The sequence below is a fragment of the Leptinotarsa decemlineata genome, unplaced genomic scaffold (assembly GCF_025532065.1).
Source record: "Leptinotarsa decemlineata unplaced genomic scaffold, Ldec_3_MD MMD2_tig00001973_RagTag_RagTag, whole genome shotgun sequence".
NCBI lineage: Eukaryota > Metazoa > Arthropoda > Insecta > Coleoptera > Chrysomelidae > Leptinotarsa > Leptinotarsa decemlineata.
The window spans coordinates 2,275,692-2,300,659 of NW_027412572.1; the positions used below are offsets into that span (position 1 = coordinate 2,275,692).

Here is a 24,968-nt window from a genome sequence, read left to right on the forward strand (position 1 = left end):
AAACAGACATCATTTTCTCTTATAGCAATTGAAATTGGTGACAGGACTATAGAAGTCACGTAGATTAAGAAAGACAATTTAAATACTGATTTAAATTGAAGCAATTAAGTGAAAAACGCCGAATAAAAATTTCATACATTCAAATCATTTTTCTCTTTCCTCACTCATAGCAAACAATAAATGCATAGTGTTCACTAAATAGTAAAACAAAGAAGCTAAAGAATAACTTGCTGCTACTTATATCATATGCTTAATAGACAGAAAATAATCTATTTATATCATACGCTGATATAAAGAGAGTATTAATTTCACACACACACAACGACGCTTCAGAAATATTCTTGTGATAAACTTCGCAATATTATTACCGTGATTCTTTTCTGAATAAATGAAGAAAGCAAACTCTTATCTTGAATAGATTCGCTGAGCAATCTTTTCCGATAAGATCGCGACAATAACACATGACCGATCTTGAAATTGAAGATTTAGTACAGTCGCTTGTCTCTCTATCCGTTTCAAATATGTCCACCGAAATTAATTATACTTTATTTAAAATTTATTCTGACACCATACCTTTGTATGATGGATCTCCAGACACCCTCGAAATTTTTATAAATGCAATTGACAAATTTCATAATAAATATTATAGCGCTGACGATACACTAAATCAGTGTATCTTGAGTATTATTATTGGTAAACTCAGAGATAGAGCACAATTATTGATTGGTGCAAGAACAGAATTAAACACATGGATTTTAATAAGAAATGAATTAAGAAATACATTTGGTGATAGACAAAATTTAGATAACCTTGAACAACAACTTTTTACACTTGTCCCTAATAGAAACGAACACCCTCTCGATTTTGCGAAAAGAATACAAGTACTGAGAAGTAAATTAATCTTTAAAATTAATTCTATTGCCGCTATAGACCCACAGACTAAAGCGATATATATTCGTCAATATCAATCACAGTCTTTGAAAGTATTTATGAGAAATTTAACTATTAGATTACAAGATAAAGTAATTGTTCAAAAACCAGATAGCCTTGAAGAAGCAATGAATTTAGTTTTGGAAGATGAAAATTTTAGACAAACACAAAATATGGTTTTTCAGAACCGCTCAAGCACTAACGTTCAAAAACAACACCCACCAAAACAAATAAAACCAAATTATAGTAATTTCCCTGTACAAAATTATTCACACTTACAAAATTTTCAACAAACTAACTTTAGAAATCCTACACCTTCTACTAGTCAAATGCCAAATAGACCTTTTAATAATTATCAACAATTTAACCAAAAACCACAATTTCCAAGCCAACCCATAAATATCCAACCTAAACAAGTTCAACATAAATTTTTAACGAATAAACAAGTGTTTGGACCACCCCAAAATGTGTTTAAACCAACAAATAAACCTGATACTAGAATCATTCAACCAATGTCGACTACTTCTAGAAATCCTACGGTTAGTAGATCAAATATGCCTTACCACCCAGCAAATAACCGATCTTTTAGGCAACCCCCAAGACAAACCTTTATAAGTGAAGAACTTTACAACCATAATGATGACAATGAATACGACATGACACTAGGTTACCCCATTAACCAATACCCTGTCGAAGACCAATACCCAATTGAAGACCAACACCCTCCAGATCAATATCAATTAACTGATGAATTAAATTAATATTACTTTACTCCCCAAGAAACGACTGAAATAACTAACTCAAACACTGAATACGAAGACGAAAATTTTTACAAACCGCCTCCGATAAACAAGACGGTATAATAGAACTTTATTCAGGCTCTATAAATGGATTACCTTATATACAAATCCAAAATCCCCCTATCAAACTACTAATTGATACCGGATGTCATACTTCCATGTTAAGACCATCTATTGTAGAAAAATATTATCCAGACAGAATATTTAGAGAACCCTCTCAGTTAAAAACTTCATTAGGTGAAAAAGAAATTCAATATAAAGCTATTATCCCAGCTTTTGAAGAATTTCAAAGCAACTATGAAACGGAATATATTTTATTCCAATTTCATGAATTTTTTGATGGAATTTTAGGTTTAAAAGAACTTAAAAATCTTGACTTAAATATCGATTTTAGCAATCAAATCTTAAGAAATGAAATTGTACAAATCCCTTTCTACTATAGACAGCCTCACGAAACTTCTTTTACTTTCGAAATACCACCATATGAAACTTTAATAAAGAAATACCCTGTCGATATCAGTGAAGGAGAAATAATAATTCCAGAGGGATTTATTGATAAATTATACGTACCTGAAACAATAACTTATGCCGAAAATTATCGCGCAACTTTCGAAATTTTTAATAAAACTAATAAAACTATCTCTATAACAATGAATGAACCGTTCCCATCCAACCAAATAAATAAAGAACAATTTGAATTTTATAATATTGAACAAGCCTTACCTGAAAATTATAATAATAATTTCATAACTGATATAACAAGTAAAATTAGGACCGACCATATGAACACGGAAGAAAAAAAACGCAATTTTAACAGTTTGCAAAGAATTCTTAGACATATTTCATGATGAGAATACTAAACTTTCTTTCACAAACAAAATAAAACATGAAATTAAAACGACAGACGAAATACCAGTACACACTAAATCCTATCGGTTTCCTCATTGCCATAAAGAAGAAGTAAATAAACAAATAGAAAAAATGTTGAATGACGGAATAATACGACCATCATCATCATCTTGGAGTAGCCCTATTTGGATTGTACCGAAGAAAGCGGACGCCTCAGGAAAGAAAAAATGGAGAATTGTCGTTGATTATAGGAAATTGAACGAAAAAACGATTGATGACCGATACCCCATTCCTAATATCGAGGACATACTGGATAAACTAGGGAAATGTAACTACTTCACTACCCTAGATTTAACTTCAGGATTTCACCAAATAGAGATGGAAGAAAATTCTATTGACAAAACAGCCTTCAACGTAGAACACGGCCATTACGAATATGTCAGAATGCCGTTTGGATTAAAGAACGCTCCAGCGACGTTTCAACGAGTTATGGATTACGTTTTGAAAGACCTAAGAAACAAAATATGTCTCGTCTATATGGACGATATAATAATTTTTTCGACCTCCCTTCAGGAACACATCTCTAATCTAAAGCAAGTCGTTAAAGTATTAAGAGAAACTAAATTGAAAGTACAATTGGACAAATCGGAATTCTTAAAACAAAATGTAGAATTTTTAGGACATATTGTAACACCCCACGGTATAAAACCCAATCCGAATAAAATAAAAGCAATCCAAAATTTTCCCATACCAACTACTGCTAGAGATATTAAATCATTCCTCGGTTTGCTAGGATATTATAGAAAATTTATTAAAGATTTCGCGCAATTAACAAAACCGCTAACTCAATGTCTAAAAAAAGGAGAGAAAATCCTTCATTCTGCCGAATTCCTAGAAACCTTCGAAAAATGTAAACAAGTTTTAACTAATGAACCTCTTCTTCAACATCCCGATTTTAGTAAACCTTTTATCTTGACAACCGATGCTTCTAACGTAGCAATTGGAGCTGTGTTATCACAAGGCCCTCTAGGTAAAGATAAACCCATCGCGTATGCCTCAAGAACTTTAAATCCCGCAGAACAAAATTATTCAACTATAGAAAAGGAATTATTGGCAATTGTCAATTTTACCAAATACTTTAGACCTTATCTTTTTGGTAGAAAATTTACGATTGTTACCGATCATAAACCACTCCAATGGTTATTCAATTTAAAAGACCCCTCTTCAAAATTAGTAAGATGGCGCCTAAGATTAGAAGAGTATGAATATAACATCATACATAGAAAAGGAAAAAAGAATTCTGTTGCTGATGCCCTATCCAGAATTGAACTACATCCATTAGAAAATTATTCTTTACTAGGAAATTTCGATACGGAAGAAGATCGTTTAGAAGATTTCGCAGAATATTGCGTAGATGAAAACGATAACCCTGAGATTGATGAAATTGCCAAAATAGTGCAAGAAATAGATGAACTCGTCAATGAAGAAGTCGAAAAACATCAACCAAGAGAAGAACCCCAACCCGAAAATTACCACACAGGACATTTTCAACCAGCTAAAGAAAAACAAAAACTCCCAGAGGAAAAGAAGATTAAAATACTTTCAGACATAATAGTCGTACCAGCCCAACAAGAAGAACCGAAAATAAAACACTCAAATGAAACACAACATTCTTCGCAAGAAGACCCGATTTTAGAAATCCCAATATCAGAGCAACCATTAAATAAATTTAAAAATCAAATATTCTTAGTTCAAAGTAACGACATAATTTCACCAAAAGTAAGTATAACTAAACCCTTTGATAAGACACGTTTAAAAATCGTAATATCTACTAGAAACATTGAAAACGATATAGTAAAAATCTTTTTAGAATATTTGAAACCTAATACTGTTTATGGTATAATATTTCAAGAGGAATTAAAGAATGTAATAATTCCGATAATCCAAAAACATTTTAGAAACTCAGCCTTTAAACTTGTTCAAAGTAATATACTATTGAAAGACATTTTGAAGAAAAATGAACAACGAGAAAAAATTAAATACCATCATGAAACAAAAACTACACATAGAGGCATAAATGAAACAAAACTGTCCCTATCAAAAGTATACTATTGGCCTAATATGATTCAAGACATAACAAACTACGTAAATACATGCGTAACATGTCAAAAATCAAAATACGAAAGGCACCCTAATGTCATAAAATTTAACCCAACACCAATTGGAGAATACCCGTTTGAACATATTTATGTTGATGTTCTATCACTTGATAGACTAAAATTCCTAACAATTATTGACAGCTTTTCGCGCTTTGCACAAGCATACCCCATACAACTAAATGCGACAGACATCTTAGATGGTTTATTAAAATTCATATCCCATTACGGTATTCCAAATAAAATAACTTGCGATTCTGGCACAGAATTTAAAAATAACTTGATTGAAGATTTTTGCAAACTTCATAAAATTATGTTGCATTACATCACCCCAAAAAACCCGAACAGTAATAGTCCGGTAGAACGTTTTCATTCTACTCTAATTGAGGAAATACGAACCTTAAAATTAGAATTTCCTAATCGACCAATAACAAAACAAATGTTGTATGCGATTCTAGGATATAATAATACTGTCCATTCCGCAACTAAATTCACACCCTTCCAAATTATTAAAGGTAATGTAGAACACCAGAGCCCTTATGATGTAACGTTAGAAAAGATAACCTCAAACTATATAGAAAAACATTCAAGAAATATGAAAATATTAAAAGAAATAGTAGAACAAAACAATGAAAAAGCCAAGAACCTATCTAAAGTAAATTCCAACAGAAATGATCCCCCAGAAATTGAAATTGATAAAAATACTTTTCTTAAAGAAACTCCTCGAAATAAATTATCACCCTTATATAAGGAAATTCAACCAAAAGAAGATAGTAACTTCAAAATTGAAACTTCTAAATCAAAATACCATAAAAGTAAGTTAAAGCCACAAAGAAAAATCATTAAGAAACAAATTGTTTCAGATGACAACGTTATACCTTCTACTTCTCGGAATCCTTGCGACGACAGGACAAGACATAATAATGACGAGGATAAATAACCCTATCCTTCCCTTTTCCCTTGGAAAAGCAAGATCCACTACACAAAAACATACGTTTATAAAATACATTGACTTAAAACAATTTGATTCTCCCCTAAACATCTTAAATAATAATACAAAAACAATCGCAGAATTTATCTTGATCAAAGACCCTTTATACCCACAACTACACCACATGTATAATCATCTGAATTATTTGCTAGATACAATCAAAGTGAAATTAATCAATATTAAACCTCAAGAAAATAATCGATCGAAAAGGGCACTTATTAATATAGTAGGCAGAACAAGTAAATGGCTCTTTGGTACTTTAGATGATGAAGATGCAGAAAAATATAATAAAGCAATTTTCACTTTGGAAAAGAATCAGAACATGCTTCACCATGATTTAGAAAATTACCTAACTATCACAAGAAAATTTATGAACGAAACTACGAATAGCTTACAGCAAATTGTTAAAAACCAACAATTAATTGACGAACAAATAAAAAGTATTGTCTTAAATTTGAATAAGTTCACGCTATTCTTAAGACTTCAAAATTCTCTTGATACAATGATAATAGATTGTCAAATTATATTATCAATACTTAATAACATTGAAGATTCAATTTTATTTGCAGAATTAAACATCATTCATAGCACGATATTACCATTATCTGATATCGAAGAATTATTAAAGATAATGTCAAACCTTTACAAAGGCAGTTTACCAAACTTTAAAAACATTCAGTCGTATAATAAATTACTAAAAATTGAAATTAATTATAAAAATGGAATTATTATATTTGCAATTCATTTTCCGATACTTCTTGAAAATGTTTATGATTACTTCCATTTGTTCCCAATTCCAATACTCAACCAAGCTATCGTTCCTTTAAAACCCTATATAATTCTTAACTCGACTTACCATCATTATGAAGATGAACCCTGTACGAGAATTGAAAATACCTGCATATACCATGTTGACAACCAAATTTCAAAAGAAGATTGTTTACCGAAATTACTAATTGGTAAAACCGATCATCAATGCCAGACGATTCAAATTCAATTAGACCAGGACATAATAGAACCTGTCAACGATGCCTACATGATTATTATTCCCATTGATAAGATCATGATTGAGAAAAATTGTAAGGAGCATGGATACGAAAATATCAGACAACCACAGTTGATCCATATCCCACATAAATGTAACCTCACTGTTAGAGGCGAAGTTTATTCCAACGACGCCACTTCCGTTCAAGGAAACCCTCTACAGTTACCTGAAATAGATACTATCCAGCTACATCCTGAGAATAACCCTATGAAAGTTCCTGAAAGAGTAAACCTCGACGAACTAACCCGACTTCAGGACCTTGCTGAAAAAAACCCAATTACATCGACTAGAAGCCTTAGAAGAAGACAGCACTTCTTATACTTTAATGTATATTTGTATATTCATAGTTATAATACTTATTACATATTTTATTTTATATTCCAAATATAAGAACAAATTCAAATGTTTTAAAAGGAAAAATAAACAAGAAAATATTCATTTAGAAAATGTTGATGAAAATAATGTTAACGTATTATTTTCATCTTAGGGATGGAGGAGTTATGTATATAAAACCCTCCTTTATGCTTATTCATCAAATGCTGACTAAGTTATAATAAACTTATAAAAGCTAGCCATCTTGAAGGAGGAGTCAGTTCTGTTAGTACGATTGTTAGAGTAACTTCTGTACAATAAAGTCTTTTTAAAAAGTGGTTCCCGTGGCCCGAAACTATTTGGCATATAGTAACTCTTCGTTAAATTCGATCTAGAAATGCACTTTTTCAATTTTTTTCAAAAAAATAAGTTGAATGATTATTATTGTTTCAGACTGTACAGCAGAGTACATCCATGGTGGCTCCGGAAAATGCGATAGAAAAATTCACTTGGATGGACTGAAATGTGTAACTGTTTTAATAGGAGTATTCAATAGGGCTTCTGGTGTTCCTGTTATGGGGGTTATCAATAGGCCATTTCTCGACGAAGTCGATTATCAGTAAGTCTCAAAGTCATCTGCTCCTCAGAATATTTGTCCTCTTGTTCTGAAGATATGTGTTTTTAGCTTATTTGATGGATTTTTTGAATAATTTCTGGTAGCATAGATATGGGCTACTTCGTCCCACTGCTCAACAATTACATACGATTTTCTCTTTGAACAAATCATTTTTACGGAATTCAAGTACTGCCAAGATTTTAATATATTTATAACATCCTATATTTCACCTGCTGCACATTTTTTGACTCAATCGTACATCGTACTCTTGAAGTGCGCAAATGAACTCGCATCAGGGGTTTTTCCTTCTTGTTGGAAGATTGCTCGTGTTTAGCCTTTTCCCAAAAAAGGCAAGAAAATTCTTCCAATTATCAAAAACCATGGAGGAAGCCGTAAACCACCATATCCTCAAATATTTGGAAAGCTTCAACATCTTGAGCGATGATTGATATGGTTTTCGGAAACAAAGATCAAGAGGTTACCCATATTTGGAATAACGCAATCGAGGAACATGGAGAATCAAGAGCTGTTGCGCTTGATAGTTCTAGGGCTTTTGACCGCATAGGATATGTTATGTTTGTGTTGAAGATTTTAGAAAATGGTCAAAAAGGAGAAAAAAGCTTTTGAGTACCCTGTTTCTATGGTATGGAGGGAACCTAGAAACCACACTGTAGATGGCTCCTTTTGTAGTACTGATGTACTGTCAGATATAGATGAGCAAGATGATGAAGAGTTCCAATGTGCTACAGCAAATATAGAGCCTGAACTGTTTACTCAGACTGAGCTTAACGACTTAGTCAGGGATCTTGGGTTAACGAAAGAAAAAGCTAAATTGCTTGGTTCTAGACCAGGGGTCTATAAACTTTGAAGCCTTCGGGCCATAATGATTTTTTCAGTTTGTTCCAAGGGCCAATTTCTGCCCTTAACTATATTTCTAGACTAGGATAGTCGCAAAGTGCGTGACCTAAGCAAACTTATGCTTTTTTGCATTTCAATTATTATTGTGTATTGTGGCACTTAACGACATCTAGTGGCGAGTAGTGGTACTATGTACTATCTTTTTCAGCTACCCGCTAGGTGGCATTAGGCGTAATTAAATATTTGGAATTACCGCGTTGGTTCGAGAAAGTTCTGCTTCTAGCTAGTGTATTCCGATCACCTCGAGATGGCAGTAATAATTGCATATAAAAAGGCTAGCGGCGCAACTGCGAGATAGTCTGCGTAGGAAAGGCGAAGGAAGCGAAACTGTCTATTGTGAAATAAAGTAACACCCGTCAATAAAAGTATTTTGATTTGACTTATTGTTTTTATGTGTGATTTGTTAGTATGGAAAAGGAGCGAAAAATCGACGGTGAATGCAGAACGTTCCAAGAAAAATGGAACTTTCAGTATTTTGTGATTGAGTCCAGAAATAAGGCGCTATGTTCAATTTGCAATGAAACCATAGCTGTTCTCAAAGACTATAACATTAAACGACACTATGAATCGAAACATCTTCAAAGTTACTCCAAGTATACAGGAACTTTGCGGGAGGAAAAATTTGAAGCTTTGAAACGCGGACTCAAATCGCAGCAATCTTTGTTTACCAAAGCCAATACTGAACAAGAGTCTGCAACTCGCGCCAGCTTTCGTGTGGCTCTTGAAATCGGAAAACGTGGCAAACCATTCACCGATGGAGAAATGATAAAAGAATGCTTGATTGCAGTAGCCGAAGAAATATGCCCAGAAAAGGTAAATTTATTTAAAAGTGTCAGTTTGTCAGCAAACACTGTAGCTCGGAGGGTGCAAGACATCGCAGAAAATATATCATCTCAACTGTCTGAAAAACATGGACATCATGAGTGGTTTTCTCTAGCATTGGATGAGTCAACGGATGTGTTAGATACTGTTCAGGTGTTGATTTTTATTCGCGTAGTACATAAAAGCTATGAAGTGTATGAAGAACTTCTTGATATTGATAGTATTCACGGCACGACAACTGGGGCAGATATTTTTGAGGGAGTTGAAAATGCCATTAATAAAAAGAACCTTCGATGGAGAAATTTGAAATCTATAACAACTGATGGAGGTAAAAATATGTATGGTAAAAATAAAGGAGTGGTTGCACTTGTGTCAAAGAAAATGATGGTCGTTCAAAACCATTAGTCTCACATTGTATCATTCATCAACAGTCCTTGTGCGGAAAATGTTTGGATATGTCTGAATTTCTAAAACCAGTCATATCAGTTGTTAACTTCATCAGATCCACTGGGTTGAATCACCGACAATTCCGCGAGTTTATTCAACAGATTAGAGAAAATGATTTACCATATCATACTGCCGTACGCTGGCTTAGTTGCGGAAAAGTCGTTAAGCACTTTTTTGAACTTCGAGCTGAGATCGAAATTTTTTTAAAGGAGAAGCAGCATCCTTTAGCCGATTTAGAAAATAGTGAATGGATGTGGAAGTTAGCCTTCTATGTCGATTTGACAAATCATACGAACGAACTGAATTTGAGATTGCAAGGAGAAAATCAGCTTCTCCCTGATTTATACACCAATATCAAATCCTTCAGGCAGAAAATAATACTATTTCAATCGCAATTACGTAAAAAATGTTTTACACATTTCTAAACATGTGAAATATTCAGCCACACTACAGAGACTGAATTTTCCGTCAATTTTGCAATCGAAACTTTGAGTGCGTTGAAGATAAATTTTGATACTTGTTTTCCAGAGTTTGATGTTATTGCGAATGAAATTAAGTTTTTTCAAAATCTTTTCATTCTGACATTGAAACCCTGGCTCCGGAAGTCCAAATGGAAATCATTGATTTACGGTGCAGTGATATGCTTAAGAACAAATATCAAAATTCATCAAAATAAATTTGCTCGTGGATTGTTTTCTGTTTTTGGTACTACTTACTTGTGTGAGAAAACGTTTTCCAAGATGAAGTACACAAATAATGTTTACAGATCTCAATTAACCGATGAGCATCTTAAATCTCTTTTGATAATTGGTACAAGTAAAATTGATCCACAACTACAAAGTATTGTCGGTGGAAAATCACAATTACATAAATCTCATTAGTGTTTTTGTTTTACTGTGATTCATTTCAATTATTTGTTAGTTATTAATATGCTTAAACTTAGATACTTAAGTTGAGTTTTCTTTGTCATCATTTCTGTCTTTAAGTTTTACCTTGCAAGTAAATGAAACCGAGTAATTATCATTCTGTGTTTTCTTCTTCAACTTATCACAGCAATAGTAACAACAATTAGGTGATCATTGGTTGTCGCGGGCCGGATTGATGATACTGGCGGGCCGGATTTGGCCCGCGGGCCGTAGTTTGGAGACCTCTGTTCTAGACTAAAAGAAAAAAAATTGTTAGCAGTTGGAACTAGCATAATATATGTGTATAGGAAGAGAGAGCAGCAGTTTTCGAAATATTTTGAACGAGAAGGTGATTTAGTGTACTGCTCAGACATTCCAGGTCTGATCGAAGAGTGTTGGATACAAAAAATGAGACTGAAAGCTGATTCTTCTAAAACTAATTTGAAAGCTGTTTCATTACACAATAGTAACACTTATGCATATATACCTGTTGCCCATTCTATACAAAAACTTTGTAGATCCTAGAAACATTCTCTTACCACCTCTACATATATAGTTAGGACTCATGAAACAGTTTGTAAAGGCATTGCCTGAAGATGAACCTTGCTTCAAGTATCTCTGTCAGAAATTTCCAAACTTTTCAGAGGCTAAACTTGAAGAAGACATTTTTGTAGGACCCGACATTCGAAAAATGATGTTCGACGTAAACTTTGAAACCACAATGACCATACAAGAGAAAGAAGCATAAGTGTCATTCAAGCAAGTTGTTACAAAATTCTTAGGAAATGCAAAATACCCAGAATATCGTACCATTGTAGCTACCATGTTGAAGAATTCTAAGAAACTAGGACGTTTGATGAGCCTGAAAGTCCACTTCTTGAACAGTCATCTTGATTACTTCCCGGAAAATTTGGGAGATGTTAGTGAGGAGCAGGGTGAGCGTTTCCATCAACATATTAAATTGATGGAAAAACGTTATCAGGGCCGCTGGAACATCAACATGCGACTCATCGCAGGAAAAGCTACACAAGGAAATTTTCAAATTAGCTTTATTCGTCAACGTAATCTTCAAATCATCTAAACGAACTTCCTGCACTGTAGGTTAATTGGACTGACCCCTATCAGAAAACGACTACTTCCCTACTTCCCTTTGAGTTGTTTGGCCACTCATCAGCGCAAGGTAGTGTCTACTATCGACATAAAGTCGATGATTTCCGGTAATTGGAAATCGAATTCCTTCAGAGTGACATTCTTCGAATTAGGCTGAAGCAGACAACAAACAACAGGTTTGTCATCGCCCCATCTGACTGTGAACGAGGTAACCAACTGCATATTCGAAATTTGCCCAATTCCTCGTATAATGGAAGAAAACTTTTCACATATAGTCAGTGGGCATACTCATTGAAGACTGGCTATAATTCAAATCATCTAAAAGAACAATTCATTCAGGCCAGTCTCAACTCCCTACACTGTAGGTTAATGGACTGACACCTATCAGAAAACAACTACTCCACTGGCTAATACCACGAAGGGCGTTGAGCTATATCCGACAGGTGTCAATGCAGGATTCTTCACTGAGATTATTCCTGCATGTGCTGTTGGCGATACAACTGCTGCAAGACTTTATGTGTTAGGCCCAAGTCTCTTCAGCCCATAGTAGTTTAGTTTATAACTCTCAGAACATGACACAGTGTGTCGAAACAGCTGTTAGCAATGCATGTTGGTGTTGCGTAAATTTTGAAGTATCATTTTCACCTCACCCAATTATTTGAAATATATTATGTTTGGGTACCGATCAATGTGTGCATGTATCTCTTTTCAGATATTCCCAGCAGTGCATTTGGGGTGTATCTGTGGAAAACTTCAATACAAATAGTGGAGTGAATATGACAGAGAGGCAAAACATAGTTTGTGTAAGTAGTAGCGAAGATATCGGAATCAAAGAAAAACTGGAGCTAAATGGATTCCACCTCGTCGAAGCATCGGGAGCAGGATATAAAATTTTGGCGGTGATACTAGGTGAGTAAAATTGATGGAGATTTGGGAAGATGTCATCAGCTGAAAGTAATATGGTGAGTTGCCTCAACTCGATATTTCACGCTCTTTGATTATTCTCTATCAGCTTCAGATTTGGAAAAACAGACTCTGTTTTTGCCCATTAAAACAGCAAAACAATTGGCACCTTCAAAATTACTGAAACTAGTTCATATCAGTCACACAGTATCTAACTACAGTAGAACTTTAAAATCACAGATGAAGTGCACCTGATCATACATAGGGTGCAAAGATAAAATGCCTCAAAACTAATTTACTATACTAATGACATCGGTGATATTTCACGAGGAAAAAGTTCATATGAACGTCTGTTATAACTTGCTTCATTTCCGAGTAACGGGGTGTCACAGTTTTACTAGAAAAATTATTCCTTTATAAGGTGTCCAAATTAACTCCCACCAGTATTTTGCTGATCTATCTTACAGGAAAGAGGTTTTCCCTTCTTTTTGGAAGATTCCTCGCGTTCAGCCTATTCTCAAAAAGGGCAAGAAAAATTTTCCAAATAACTATACAGGGTGTCCCTGGATTTCCTCTTTTCCCCTCGGGAATGTATAGATGGGGTCAAAATATCACCAGTACTTCTTATAACTTTTTTTCCTAAAAGTCTTCGTAACCAAGTTACGGGCCCTCGAAGTTACAAAATGAAAAATGTTTTTCTTTGATAACTTTTCAAGTGAATATTCAAAATCATCCAAATTTTGGTAATTGACTAAACAAATGAATTCCGTCGATGAGCTTTCATGCAGGAGTCAGTTGTTTTGCTACAAAGTCAGGAACGGACTACCCCCGATGGTCCACACCCCAAAACTTTGAAATGACAGATATTTTTCAATATTTTTCAACAAAATAAGGTTACTTGGACAATTTTATGAATAAAAGTACTCGTGTGGCAAGTCGATCGGAGCAACGAGTCTTGATAAAAATGTAGTTCTACTCGACGACATCAAACCCGCTCGTCCACCATTATTTGAAATGAATAATTATCAAAGCAGAAATAATAATGATAACGTTAATTCAACAACATTTATAACAGGAATAATACAAAGTATGCTAAAATGAAGTCGTAAACAAAAAGTACAGTACCTATATGGAAGTTTAAGTCACAATTGTGATAGCAGATATTTTTTCAAAAGAAATATCAAGTTCTGTAGATTCGTGGTGTTTTTAAACTAACAAGCTACTCTACTATGAAATATCGAATTCATTCCATATTTTGTATGTACATAATACGTGTGGAATAATCACGTTTCGTGTTGATCAGTTATCTGAATCTCATGAAACTCAACATTCGAATGTTTCAAATTCTTCTTCACAGCTAAACTGTTGAGTTCCACTGATAATTATAATTTTATGGGAGAAATTCTTTAACACGAATCTAAATTTAGCTGAAAAAACGCACATCGGAAAAAATATTTACTATACTAATAAAAAGCAAACGAATGAACTACAAAAACGGCTGCACATGATCAGGTGAAAAATATCCAGGGAATAATATGTTCCATTTCTTTCACAGATGTTGACAAAAAAACCTTTTAGAAAGTTTTGATAAAAAATGAGAAACTGGAATGCGATTTTGTTTTGTCGAGTAGTGCGTTGTCATATGACTATCATTGTATTGTCAATATTCTATAGGATATTTTGAATTTTTTTGATATGGCCGAACAGTTTACATTCAATGAATATGCAGATATGCATGTATTTTATGGACGAGCATTTTGTAATGCTGCAAAAGCTCGTCGTCTGTATTCCGAGCATTTTCCCAATCGAACGGTACCGTCAAGAGAAACATTCGAGCGTGTCGATCGCAGCTTTAGGGAGACAGGTATGTAATAATTGATAATTAATTTGAGCACGTTGTTTTATTTCGATATTATTGTAGGTACAGTTTTGCCAAAACGAGGTGGTGAGGGCGCTCCTAGGACTGTACGTACCGTTGTATTGGAGGAAAATATTTTGGAAGCCGTCGCTGATGATCCTTCAATGAGCATCAGAAATCTATCAGAACAGTTCCATACATCCAAGTCCACTATTCATAGAATAATTAGGGAACAACTGCTCCACCCATTTCACATCCAGAAGGTACATGCCATGACACCTCAAGATTTTCCAGCACGACTGGAATATGCCAATTGGTTCATGGATAGGCAAAGAGAGGATATGACTTTTATTAATCGAGTTTTATTCACTGATGAAGCAGGTTTCAGTAGAGATGGAGTTATCAACTCTCATAATCTCCATATATGGGCCGAAGAAAATCCCCATGGGATATTGCAAACCAAACACCAACGGAAATTCAACGTGAATGTTTGGGCTGGTATCATAGGAAACCATCTTATAGGACCATTCGTTCTACAGGACCGATTGAATGGAGAACGTTATTTGGAGTTCATTCAGAACGATTTGAATGGACTTTTGGAACATGTTCCATTGCAAACCCGAAGAGATATGTGGTTTATGCATGATGGCGCTCCTCCTCATTTTAGTTTGATTGTGCGTGACCATCTGAACCATATTTTCCACAATAGATGGATTGGTAGAGGTGGGCCATATTCATGGCCATCGCGGTCTCCGGATTTAAATCCATTGGATTTCTTTCTGTGGGGGCATCTGAAAAGCCTTGTTTACGCTACACCTATTCACACAAGAGATGCATTGTTGAACAGAATAACATTAGATTGTGAAGCCATACGAAACGACCCTGGAATGCTATTTCAAGTACAGAGAGGGTGTCTTCGCAGACTAAGAAAATGTATAGAGAGAGAAGGTGGTCATATCGAGCAGTTTCTGTAGCGGATTTTTCATTTCTGTTTGCTCTTGAGGCTCTTGAGTTTCGTTAGTTAAACGTGTTTGCATTATAAAAATTCGTTATGAACATTTTACCTATCATTTCCATTTTCCTTAAAAACTAATATTTTCGAATAATGGTAGACATCTCAGGATAAATGTTGTTGAATTAACGTTATCATTATTATTTCTGCTTTGATAATTATTCATTTCAAATAATGGTGGACAAGCAGGTTTGATGTCGTCGAGTGAAACTACATTTTTATCAAGACTCGTTGCTCCGATCGACTTTCCACACGAGTACTTTCATTCATAAAATTGTCCAAGTAACCTTAATTTATTGAAAAATATTGAAAAATATCTGTCATTTCAAAGTTTTGGGGTGTGGACCATCGGGGGTAGTCCGTTCCTGACTTTGTAGCAAAACAACTGACTCCTGCATGAAAGCTCATCGAAGGAATTCATTTGTTTAGTCAATTACCAAAATTTGGATGATTTTGAATATTCACTTGAAAAGTTATCAAAGAAAAACATTTTTCATTTTGTAACTTCGAGGGCCCGTTACTTGGTAACGAAGGATTTTAGGAAAAAAAGTTATATGAAGTACTGGTGATATTTTGACCCCATCTATACATTCCCGAGAGGAAAAGAGGAAGTCCAGGGACACCTTGTATACCAGTCGTTTTGCTATCATATCAAAAATACTTTATAATACATTTCTCCTTAACAGATGTAAGGTCTACTGTACAGAGTATTCACAATATTCACATCTCTCCCACATACGGGGTGGTAGGAGGAGGGGAACAGAATTGGTGAAGGAAAAGGAGGATCAGCAGGATGAGACTTCAATATTGAGCCCCAGAACGTCCACGAGGTGAGGGGCCGCCTCATAGACCCACAACAGGTCGATGGGAGACTCCCCCACTGGTATTAATGGGTGGTTCTCTACCCAACAGAGCCTCATTTCAGCATTCAGCCTTCCCACTTCCTGCCGAGGCTTACTCGAGATTTCTCGTGATGTTGCGTTTTTGGTACCTCATATCTGAATAGATAGATAGATAGATAGATAATATATTACCTTTTTGTGCCATTTGTACAATGTATAGGTTCGTCACATAGAATAAGAAATATTGTACAGTAAATAAAAATTGTATCACGCAAATATCACAAGAAACAAAATACATTGTTACATCATATTGAAAGATTAGACTCATCAGTTTTCATGTATGGTTCATATACTCATTCAGATCATAATAACATCTATTCGAAAGGAATTTCTTCAATTCCACCTTGAACTTTTTTGGTGAAAGTTGCATTAGGTGATTTGGCAATAAATTATAGAGGTGAACACCCTTTTTTGTAGTAAGTGTGATTGAGTTTTGATTGATATAAGTGATGATTGTTTCGTGTTCTATACTGATGTATTTGAGCATTCGATGTAAGCTTTGTTTTGTTATTATGAACGTATATAAGTATTTTAAATAGGTAAATGCAAGTGGTAGTCAGAATTTTATTTCTTTTAAAAGTTCCTCTATAAGACTCACCAAAATCTAAGTCGAATATTAATCTTATTATTCTCTTTTGTTGCCTGAAAGCACGCACCCATTCGTTGGCTTGACCCCAAGAGATAATATTGTAGCTAAGTGTAGAATACACCATGCTAAAGTAAACACTCATGAGTGAATGTCTGTCAAGAGTGTCTTTCAAGGCATGGATAGCATAAAATGATTTATTGAGCTTGCCACAGACTGTGTTAATTTGTTCATTCCATTGAATGTTTGAATCTAAAACAGTTCCTAAAAATAGAGTTTGTTGGCTACATTTAACAGTGTAACCATCAAATTCCATCACATCCATTGTGTCAACTCGTCTTTTTGTGAACTCCATTTTTTTTGTTTTTGAAATGTTCACCAATAGGTGATTAGCCAAACACCATCGGGAGAACTGTTCAATGACATTTCTGATTTTCGAAATTATTTCATCAGGAGTGTGTCCGCTGACCACAATCGTTGTGTCATCTGCATACATGAATAGCCTTCCCTCCTTTATATAGTTGGGAAGGTCATCCACATATAGCAGAAACAACAGGGGTCCAAGAACACTCCCCTGAGGAGTTCCAAGTTCTATTTCATGTTTTTCAGAGGTATAGTTATCAATTTTCACTACCATTTGTCTTTCCCTTGTGAATGACATGAGCCAGTCGTTGATATGACCACGTATTCCAAGAGAATTTAACTTGATTTTTAAAATTTCATAGTTTACGGTGTCAAAGGCTCGGGATAAGTCAAAGAAAAATCCATATACTAACTTATTGGCATCCATTTGGTCATAAATATATTGTACGAGTTCAGTAGTGGCTGTTTCCGTACTGAGGTCTTCGCGGAAGCCATATTGGCATATTGTCAATGATTTGAATTTAGCCAAGAAGTCATTTATTCGGATACACATGCCCTTTTCAAATATTTTTGAAATTGGATTCAAGATAGAGATACCCCTGTAGTTTTCAATACTTTCTGGATCACCTCTCTTGAATATAGGAATGGTTTTGGAAATTTTTAGGACTGATGGAAATTTTCCACATTCTACAGAGAGGTTCAACAAATCAGCAATATAGGACGCTAGGAATTCATGGCAGTTTTTTAACAAAGACATTTGAACTTCATCCATGCTAGTGGATTTTTTATTTTTCATTTCCAAGATTATGTTTTTTATTTCTTTCTCATCAAAAGGCTGGAAAAAGAGAGAGAAAGGATTGAAGGAGGAAGTTGTGCAAATATTTTCCTCATCTGACATGTTAACAGTTTTGTCCACTAAGTTTTTTGTGAAGTATTCCGCAAATAGATTAGATATTTTGCTTTCATCAGAGATTTTTTTATCATCAATAGTCAAAGATATACTTTTTGTTGTAATATTATTTTGATGAGTTTTGATTTTTACTAATTCCCAAATTTTTTTGGTTTTATTGTTCGAATCGTTTATAATATTCCGATAGAACTCTCCTTTCTCTTTTTTTATCCTTTCATTAAGTTCATTACGAATAGATTTATACCTGATTTCTACATTCTCGTCGTGCGATAATTTTCTCATCCAGTTCAATTGCCTCAATGAATCCATATCTTTTTGAGACCGTTCACTGAGATTGAATTTCATTCGGTTCTGAATTGTACCCTTACAGGCGGGGTACTTTTTTTGGGGGTGAGATACCTCAAAGCACCAATAAAAATGATTCCAGAAACTACCGAAAACCACATCTATGTCATTTGACACGGGAAGTTGTAAGGGCTCTTTATTGAATAAGTAGCTGAACTCCGATACCGTGTCAGAGTTCGAAATTCTTTTTTTTATGAAAGGTGTAGTACTTACATAATCCCTATGAACTGACCGTTGCATGTACTGTGCTAGATGATCTGAGAATCCGGGGTCTAAGTTTTTGATGATCAGGATATTATTTAAGTTTGATGAGACGTAATCTAGCTCGGTAGTACTAGTTATACTATCGGATCGGGTAATGATACGCGTTGGTTCGTTGATATGGTTGATAAGCCCATATGAGTCAAGTATGTCGAAAAGCGACTTTGTTTCTGAGCAGTTAGTGTTCAGAAAGTTGATATTCAGATCACCACAAAGAATTATGAGTTTGTACTTTTTCATAACTTTTGAGAAAGTTGAATCTAGCCTCTTTAGAAAATCTTTAGTATCCGAAAGAGGAGGCCTATATATACATAGAATAGCATAGTCCCCACCTCTATAACTTAATGCTGAACATTCAAAACATTGTTCTGTAGAAAGTGAGATATCTATCTTACAGCATTCTGAGACAATAGAATTTTTCGCATAGATAGCAGAACCGCCATGTAAAATGTTTTTTCTGCAATATTTAGCTACTAGTGTGTAACCCTGAATATGGTTATATGGTAATTGAAGTTCATTCATCCAATGTTCGGTGAGACACAAAAAGTCTGGGTTGAGATTAGTACTGATATGTTCTAGTTGTGTAAGTTTGTTGCTAATGCATTGCACATTTATATCAAAGACTACAGAATACTATAAGACGTGTCACTCGCTCATTTTTCGACATCTGAGAAATCTCGCCGCCCGCTAGCGACAGCGGGTAATTACCAGCCGAGGTAGTACAGTGTGTCGCTTGAAGTTACCAGTTCTCGTCGGCACACGAGATATAAAGGTTGTCCGTATTGTTTGGTATTGTCAAAGACTACAGAATCGGTAAACTTTGGTATTGTGATTGTGTTGTGTTCGTTCGGAGTTCGAAATATTTATTTTGTGAAAATGTCGACGTATTGCTCAGTGGATGGTTGTCTGAGTACGGTGGGAAGCCCAGGTATTTCGTTTTTCCGCTGCCCAAAGTACAGTGAAAGGTATGCATTCAATATATTCACCATTAATTTTTATTTTACCTATCTATACCTTTTATGGTTTTGTTGTATAAAATTATTCATAACGAAATATACCGCCGGCATTTGCCAATCCAAACTCATTTCAATCTTTTTTCAAAATGTTCAGTTTATCGATTGATATACTTGAATTTTTTTTTAGGTGTCAACGTTGGAAAAATGTATTAGGCTTCATTGGGAATCATAGATATGCTAATCTTACCCCAGAGCAGAGTCACAATAGAATTAAAATTTGCAGCTTACATTTTAGAGCCGATGATATTGTGAATTCTCGTATTCATAGCTATGCTGTTCCTTCATTGCGTCTGCCTCAAGATGGTGCTCAGAAAGGTTGGTTCAGTGAAGTTTATAGATTCAAATGATGAAAAAATCTTATTCCACTTTTTAACATATGAAATTTACAATATCAATTTTGTTGTTTAAACCTTCCAGATGATGATGCCATTGCCGGTACTAGCAAGGATTTTATTTACATTGATGCTCAGGTTCAAACGGATCACGAGGTGAAATATCTTTTCGTTATATTATATACTTACCTGATCTATTTTTATATGCTTCGGAAACAAAAACGATGACAAGAAAACAATTATTGAAAGTACGTACATCTTTCTTTTAGATGAATGCAGCCAAACATCTGCTAAACTTTCTTCGGGAACTCCAAGAAAAGTGGCATTACGAAAAAAAATTGTATCACTAGAGAAAACAGTAGCTTCAACATCGAAAAGAGCACTGGACGAAACCGGAATTACTCTGGATGATGTTTTCAAGTTTCTGGATCGAAAATATCCTGAGCAATATTGTAAGCTCTTGAAAGCACAGCTTTCTTTGATAAATAAAGCACCAAAAGGGTCCAGGTATAGTGACGAATTCAAACAGTTTGCATTGACTGTTTATTTTCTTGGTCCGAAAGCGTACAAAAAATTTTCAACAATTTGTAGATTACCGTCAAAAAGTACACTTCATCGTTTCACGAAAAATTGGATTGTTGAACCAGGCTTCAACGATTTTATTTTTCGTGTTATTGAATTCAGGATTGGGCTCATGAAGGAGAAAGAAAGAGATTGTATTTTATGCCTAGACGAAATATCTTTGAAATCTCATCTTTATTATGATATTTCCAGAGACAAAATAGTAGGTTTCCAAACGAGTTTGAATGGGACCTCTACTGACATAGCAAGTAGTGCTCTAACAGTAATGGTCAGAGGTTTGGCAAGCAATTGGAAAATACCACTTGCATACTTTTTCTATAAGACATCAGCAACTTCTGATGATTTGAAAGATATTTTGTTCAAAACGGTACGAAGATGCAAAAGTATAGGCCTAAATGTCATGGGGGTGGTTTCCGATCAGGGTTCAAATTTTCAGAAGTTGGTGAAAACTTTGAATGTTACAGACGAAAATCCCATATTTCTGATAGACGATCATAAACTTGTATATTTGTTTGATATCCCGCACTTACTGAAGTCGACACGAAACAATTTGTTTTCCTATCAGTTTTTACTTCAGGGTAGAGAAACAAGAAAACATTACATAGAAACAATGTATAATTATGATAGAACTAAACAATATAAATTGGCTCCTAAACTTAATAATGACCACATTTATCCAAATAATTTTCAAAAAATGAAAGTCAAGTTGGCTTGCAACATTCGTGTGACATTTGCATACATTTTAGCAAATCCTCAGAAAACCTTCTTGATCAAGATGTAATTTTCTGTAAGCTAGAGGCTTACAGTACCGACAAATCATCGTTTGGTGGATTAACCGTACCATCAAGAGATATTGTTGACCATGTAATAGAGATGGAAAACATATTCATTGTAAATTTTGATAAAATCGGCAGTGAGAAGGGAATTGGACAGTATTTGAAAACAAAATATTCGAAAATTCTTTTCTCACATCCATGTCAAAAATTCCCCTTCGATTATTATATATCTTTATATACAAGAGTTCGGATATACTTTACTTTAAAATTCATGAACCAGGACATGAAGATTGTTAGGAAACATAAATCATGCAATGTAAAATTGAATATTTTAAATCATTTATAAACATATAACATTAAATAATTGTATTATTTTTGTTAATAAAACATGTTTTTCTGAACGTATGTTTATCATTTCATCAGTAAATCACTCTGCTCTGTTTCTTAGATCATTTATTCATGAGTTTATCTATCATGTTTCTAGAAGTTGATCGACAAACAACTACTTTCGTATCTTTGTTTATCTGTCTGATACAATCGAGCAAGCGAAGTTTCACTTCGGAACGTCCCCTGTAGATATCACGAATAGGAACTGCCCTCGTATAACTGTCATGCGGCCGGCGGCTTCCGGACATCGTCTGTCGGCGATATGATTTATGGAAATCGCAAAAAATGCAATCCTGAGCCGTACCGACAAACGAATTCCTTGGAGTGAACGGTAAACTTTGTTTATATGCAGTAAGGCGCATTCAGTCTCCTCAGCTAGGTGTTGCGAATTGGGAAATCCTGCTGAGTTTTGTAAAAATTTGTTTTTCTGAATTTGAAGCGTTGGACGGCTGCTCCCTCAGGCCATATGTTAGGATTGTATACCTCTTTGACATGGGCTAACGGAAACGATACTTTGAATGAGATGTAATTTTCAGTCTTGTTCCATTTTTCGCAATTGAAAGGTATATCAGGTGACGATTCTTTGAGAAAGTTTTCCATATCAGTTGCACTCATGTCAGGATGAATCCTGCACACATGGAGGTATCCAAATTTCGGGATAGTTTTGATTCGACTCGTGTTCATGGTGCTGTTCGTTCCGATTATTAATTTTCTGTTTATTTTGTTAGGATTGTGAGAGGTCAGTGCATTCTCAACAGCTGTTTCCACCTGAGACAGCGTGATTTTTTGTTGCTTCCTTTTTTGTATAGGGTCTGGATTTGTCGAGGCATCGACATCGTTCTGTGTTTTTTGTGAGATTGATGGGACAATACTGTATTATTGTCCCATCATACTGTATTATTGTATTATTTTAGCACTATATTCCTCATTGGTATCCTTCGTCACAGATGTCTCTACTGGTTTCATTTTATCGAATTTGTTTATTTGCTTCAAAACTATTATGAAATCTTCTTGTTCACTAAGCCTTTTTTCCATATGTATGTTCAGTTTCTCCACAACGTTCAATTGTTCTTGTAAGAAGTGGATGGGTGTTGCAAGTTTATCATTAGCCCCCTGGTGGCTAGTGATAAACCAGGTTAGAGTAAACTAGGTTACAATAATTCTGATATCACGAGAATACGTGCATCATCTCAGCCAGCTTTTCCATGAACTACGCGCGATCGCATTCACGCTGTTCATGGAAGATATCAAGAATTTCAATATCTTATTACCGTTTTCATTCCTGGAGGTTTTTTATCACTGTACGTGTATACATAGAAATATTGTGATTCGAAATTTGTACTCTCTACCAAGTAATAAAAATTATTATCATTGTTATCATAATACCAATCACGAAAGTAATTGATTCAGAATTTTGATTTGCAGGTCTGGCAGACGCCTATTTGTTATCGAAGGGCACTACGTTCAAATGGGATACATGTGCTCCTCAGGCAATTTTGAAATCTCTTGGTGGTGATATTGTCAGTTTCAAAGAAAATATCGAATGTCAGGAAAAAATGATAACATACTCAATTGGAGAGGCTGATTGCAATACAAATGGTATCATAGCATTCAGAAGACGAGACGTGTTGGAAGACATAACCCATATTTTGAAAACTTGAATTGTTTATCATTTATATATTTGTATCGTGAGAATGTGGAGGAATGTGCAGAACACTGAGCAACCAGTGAGAAAAATGAAGAATCCAAACAAAAGTCGATTTTGTGATGCACTGTTTGGAACCTTCGGTGAAGTAATGAATACTACTGGAGTTTTATCCCAACACCGAACCGTTATTTCAGCACCTCGATACGTGTTTCGATCACCAAGTGATTATCTCATGAGAAAGATTAAACTGTTGTTGGTGTTGGGATAAAACTCCAATGAATTGGAATTGGTGCTTATGAAGATTATCACTACGAGTGAGAGATTCACCACAATCATATGAATACATTTTCCATAATAGGTTTTCACCAAGGCACTCGATGTGCTGTGGAGAACACCTATATATATATATATATATATATATATATATATATATATATATATATATATATATATATATATATATATATATATATATATATATATATATATATATATATATATATATTGAATGATGCAACAAATTTTCCTTTATTTTCAGTATTTTAATATTGAATTTTACAAAAAGGATTTGAAGCTTTATATCTTCTATTAATTATCTGCGAGCGCTTTCGACATCTGGTTGTACAGTCATCTTCTAGGCACTCCTCAAACTGAACTTGTCATCCTGTCGTCTGCCTCTTTATACGATCCGAACGTTTCAACTCAGGTATTACAGGTACTTTAGGTAAATTTGCCTGTATTTGTACTGCATCAGGTACTCTTCTTTGTGTTAGATCTTCTCTAGGAATGTGTATGGTTTTATTTAATATTTTGAATGTGAGGTCTTGTTGTGTTTTGATTTGTACTTGTTCCTCCATAAGTGATTTATGACTGTTAAATTTATGGATGTTCAAGTTTTCCCAAATGTCCATGCGGTTTCCCTTGTTGATTTGTTTTATTAGTTTTATGTTCTCTGGTGGGGGGAAATTATGTTTGTTTTGTATGGCGTGTGTTGCGAGGTTTGATTTATATACTATTGGATTTATGTATGCCTTTTTGTGCTCATTGTACCTTTGGATTAGTTTTTTCTTGGTTTGGCCGATATAGAATTTGTTGCAGTCCGAGCATTGTATACTGTATATCCCGTTTTGGTCTTTGTCATCTTCTTTTTCATAGTTGTTTACTTTTTGTGTTATCTTTGTGTTCG

General features: G+C 34.6%; 1 protein-coding gene across 2 annotated transcripts in view; it reads left to right on the top strand.

Moving 5' to 3' along the window:
• Ipp (Inositol polyphosphate 1-phosphatase) overlaps positions 1-24,212 on the top strand; it is a 46,545-nt gene extending 22,333 nt beyond the window's left edge. Inside the window, exons 4-6 of one of the 2 annotated variants that reach the window (XM_074176647.1) lie at positions 7,537-7,702; positions 12,614-12,810; positions 16,361-16,827. In XM_074176647.1, coding sequence (XP_074032748.1) covers positions 7,537-7,702; positions 12,614-12,810; positions 16,361-16,446 — 449 coding nt within the window. In that variant the 3' untranslated portion in view covers positions 16,447-16,827. Of the gene's footprint in view, positions 1-7,536; positions 7,703-12,613; positions 12,811-16,360; positions 16,828-23,559 lie in introns of those variants that run through there. The other variant, XM_074176646.1, reaches the window with a different exon arrangement.
• The last annotated feature ends 756 nt before the right edge of the window (positions 24,213-24,968 follow it).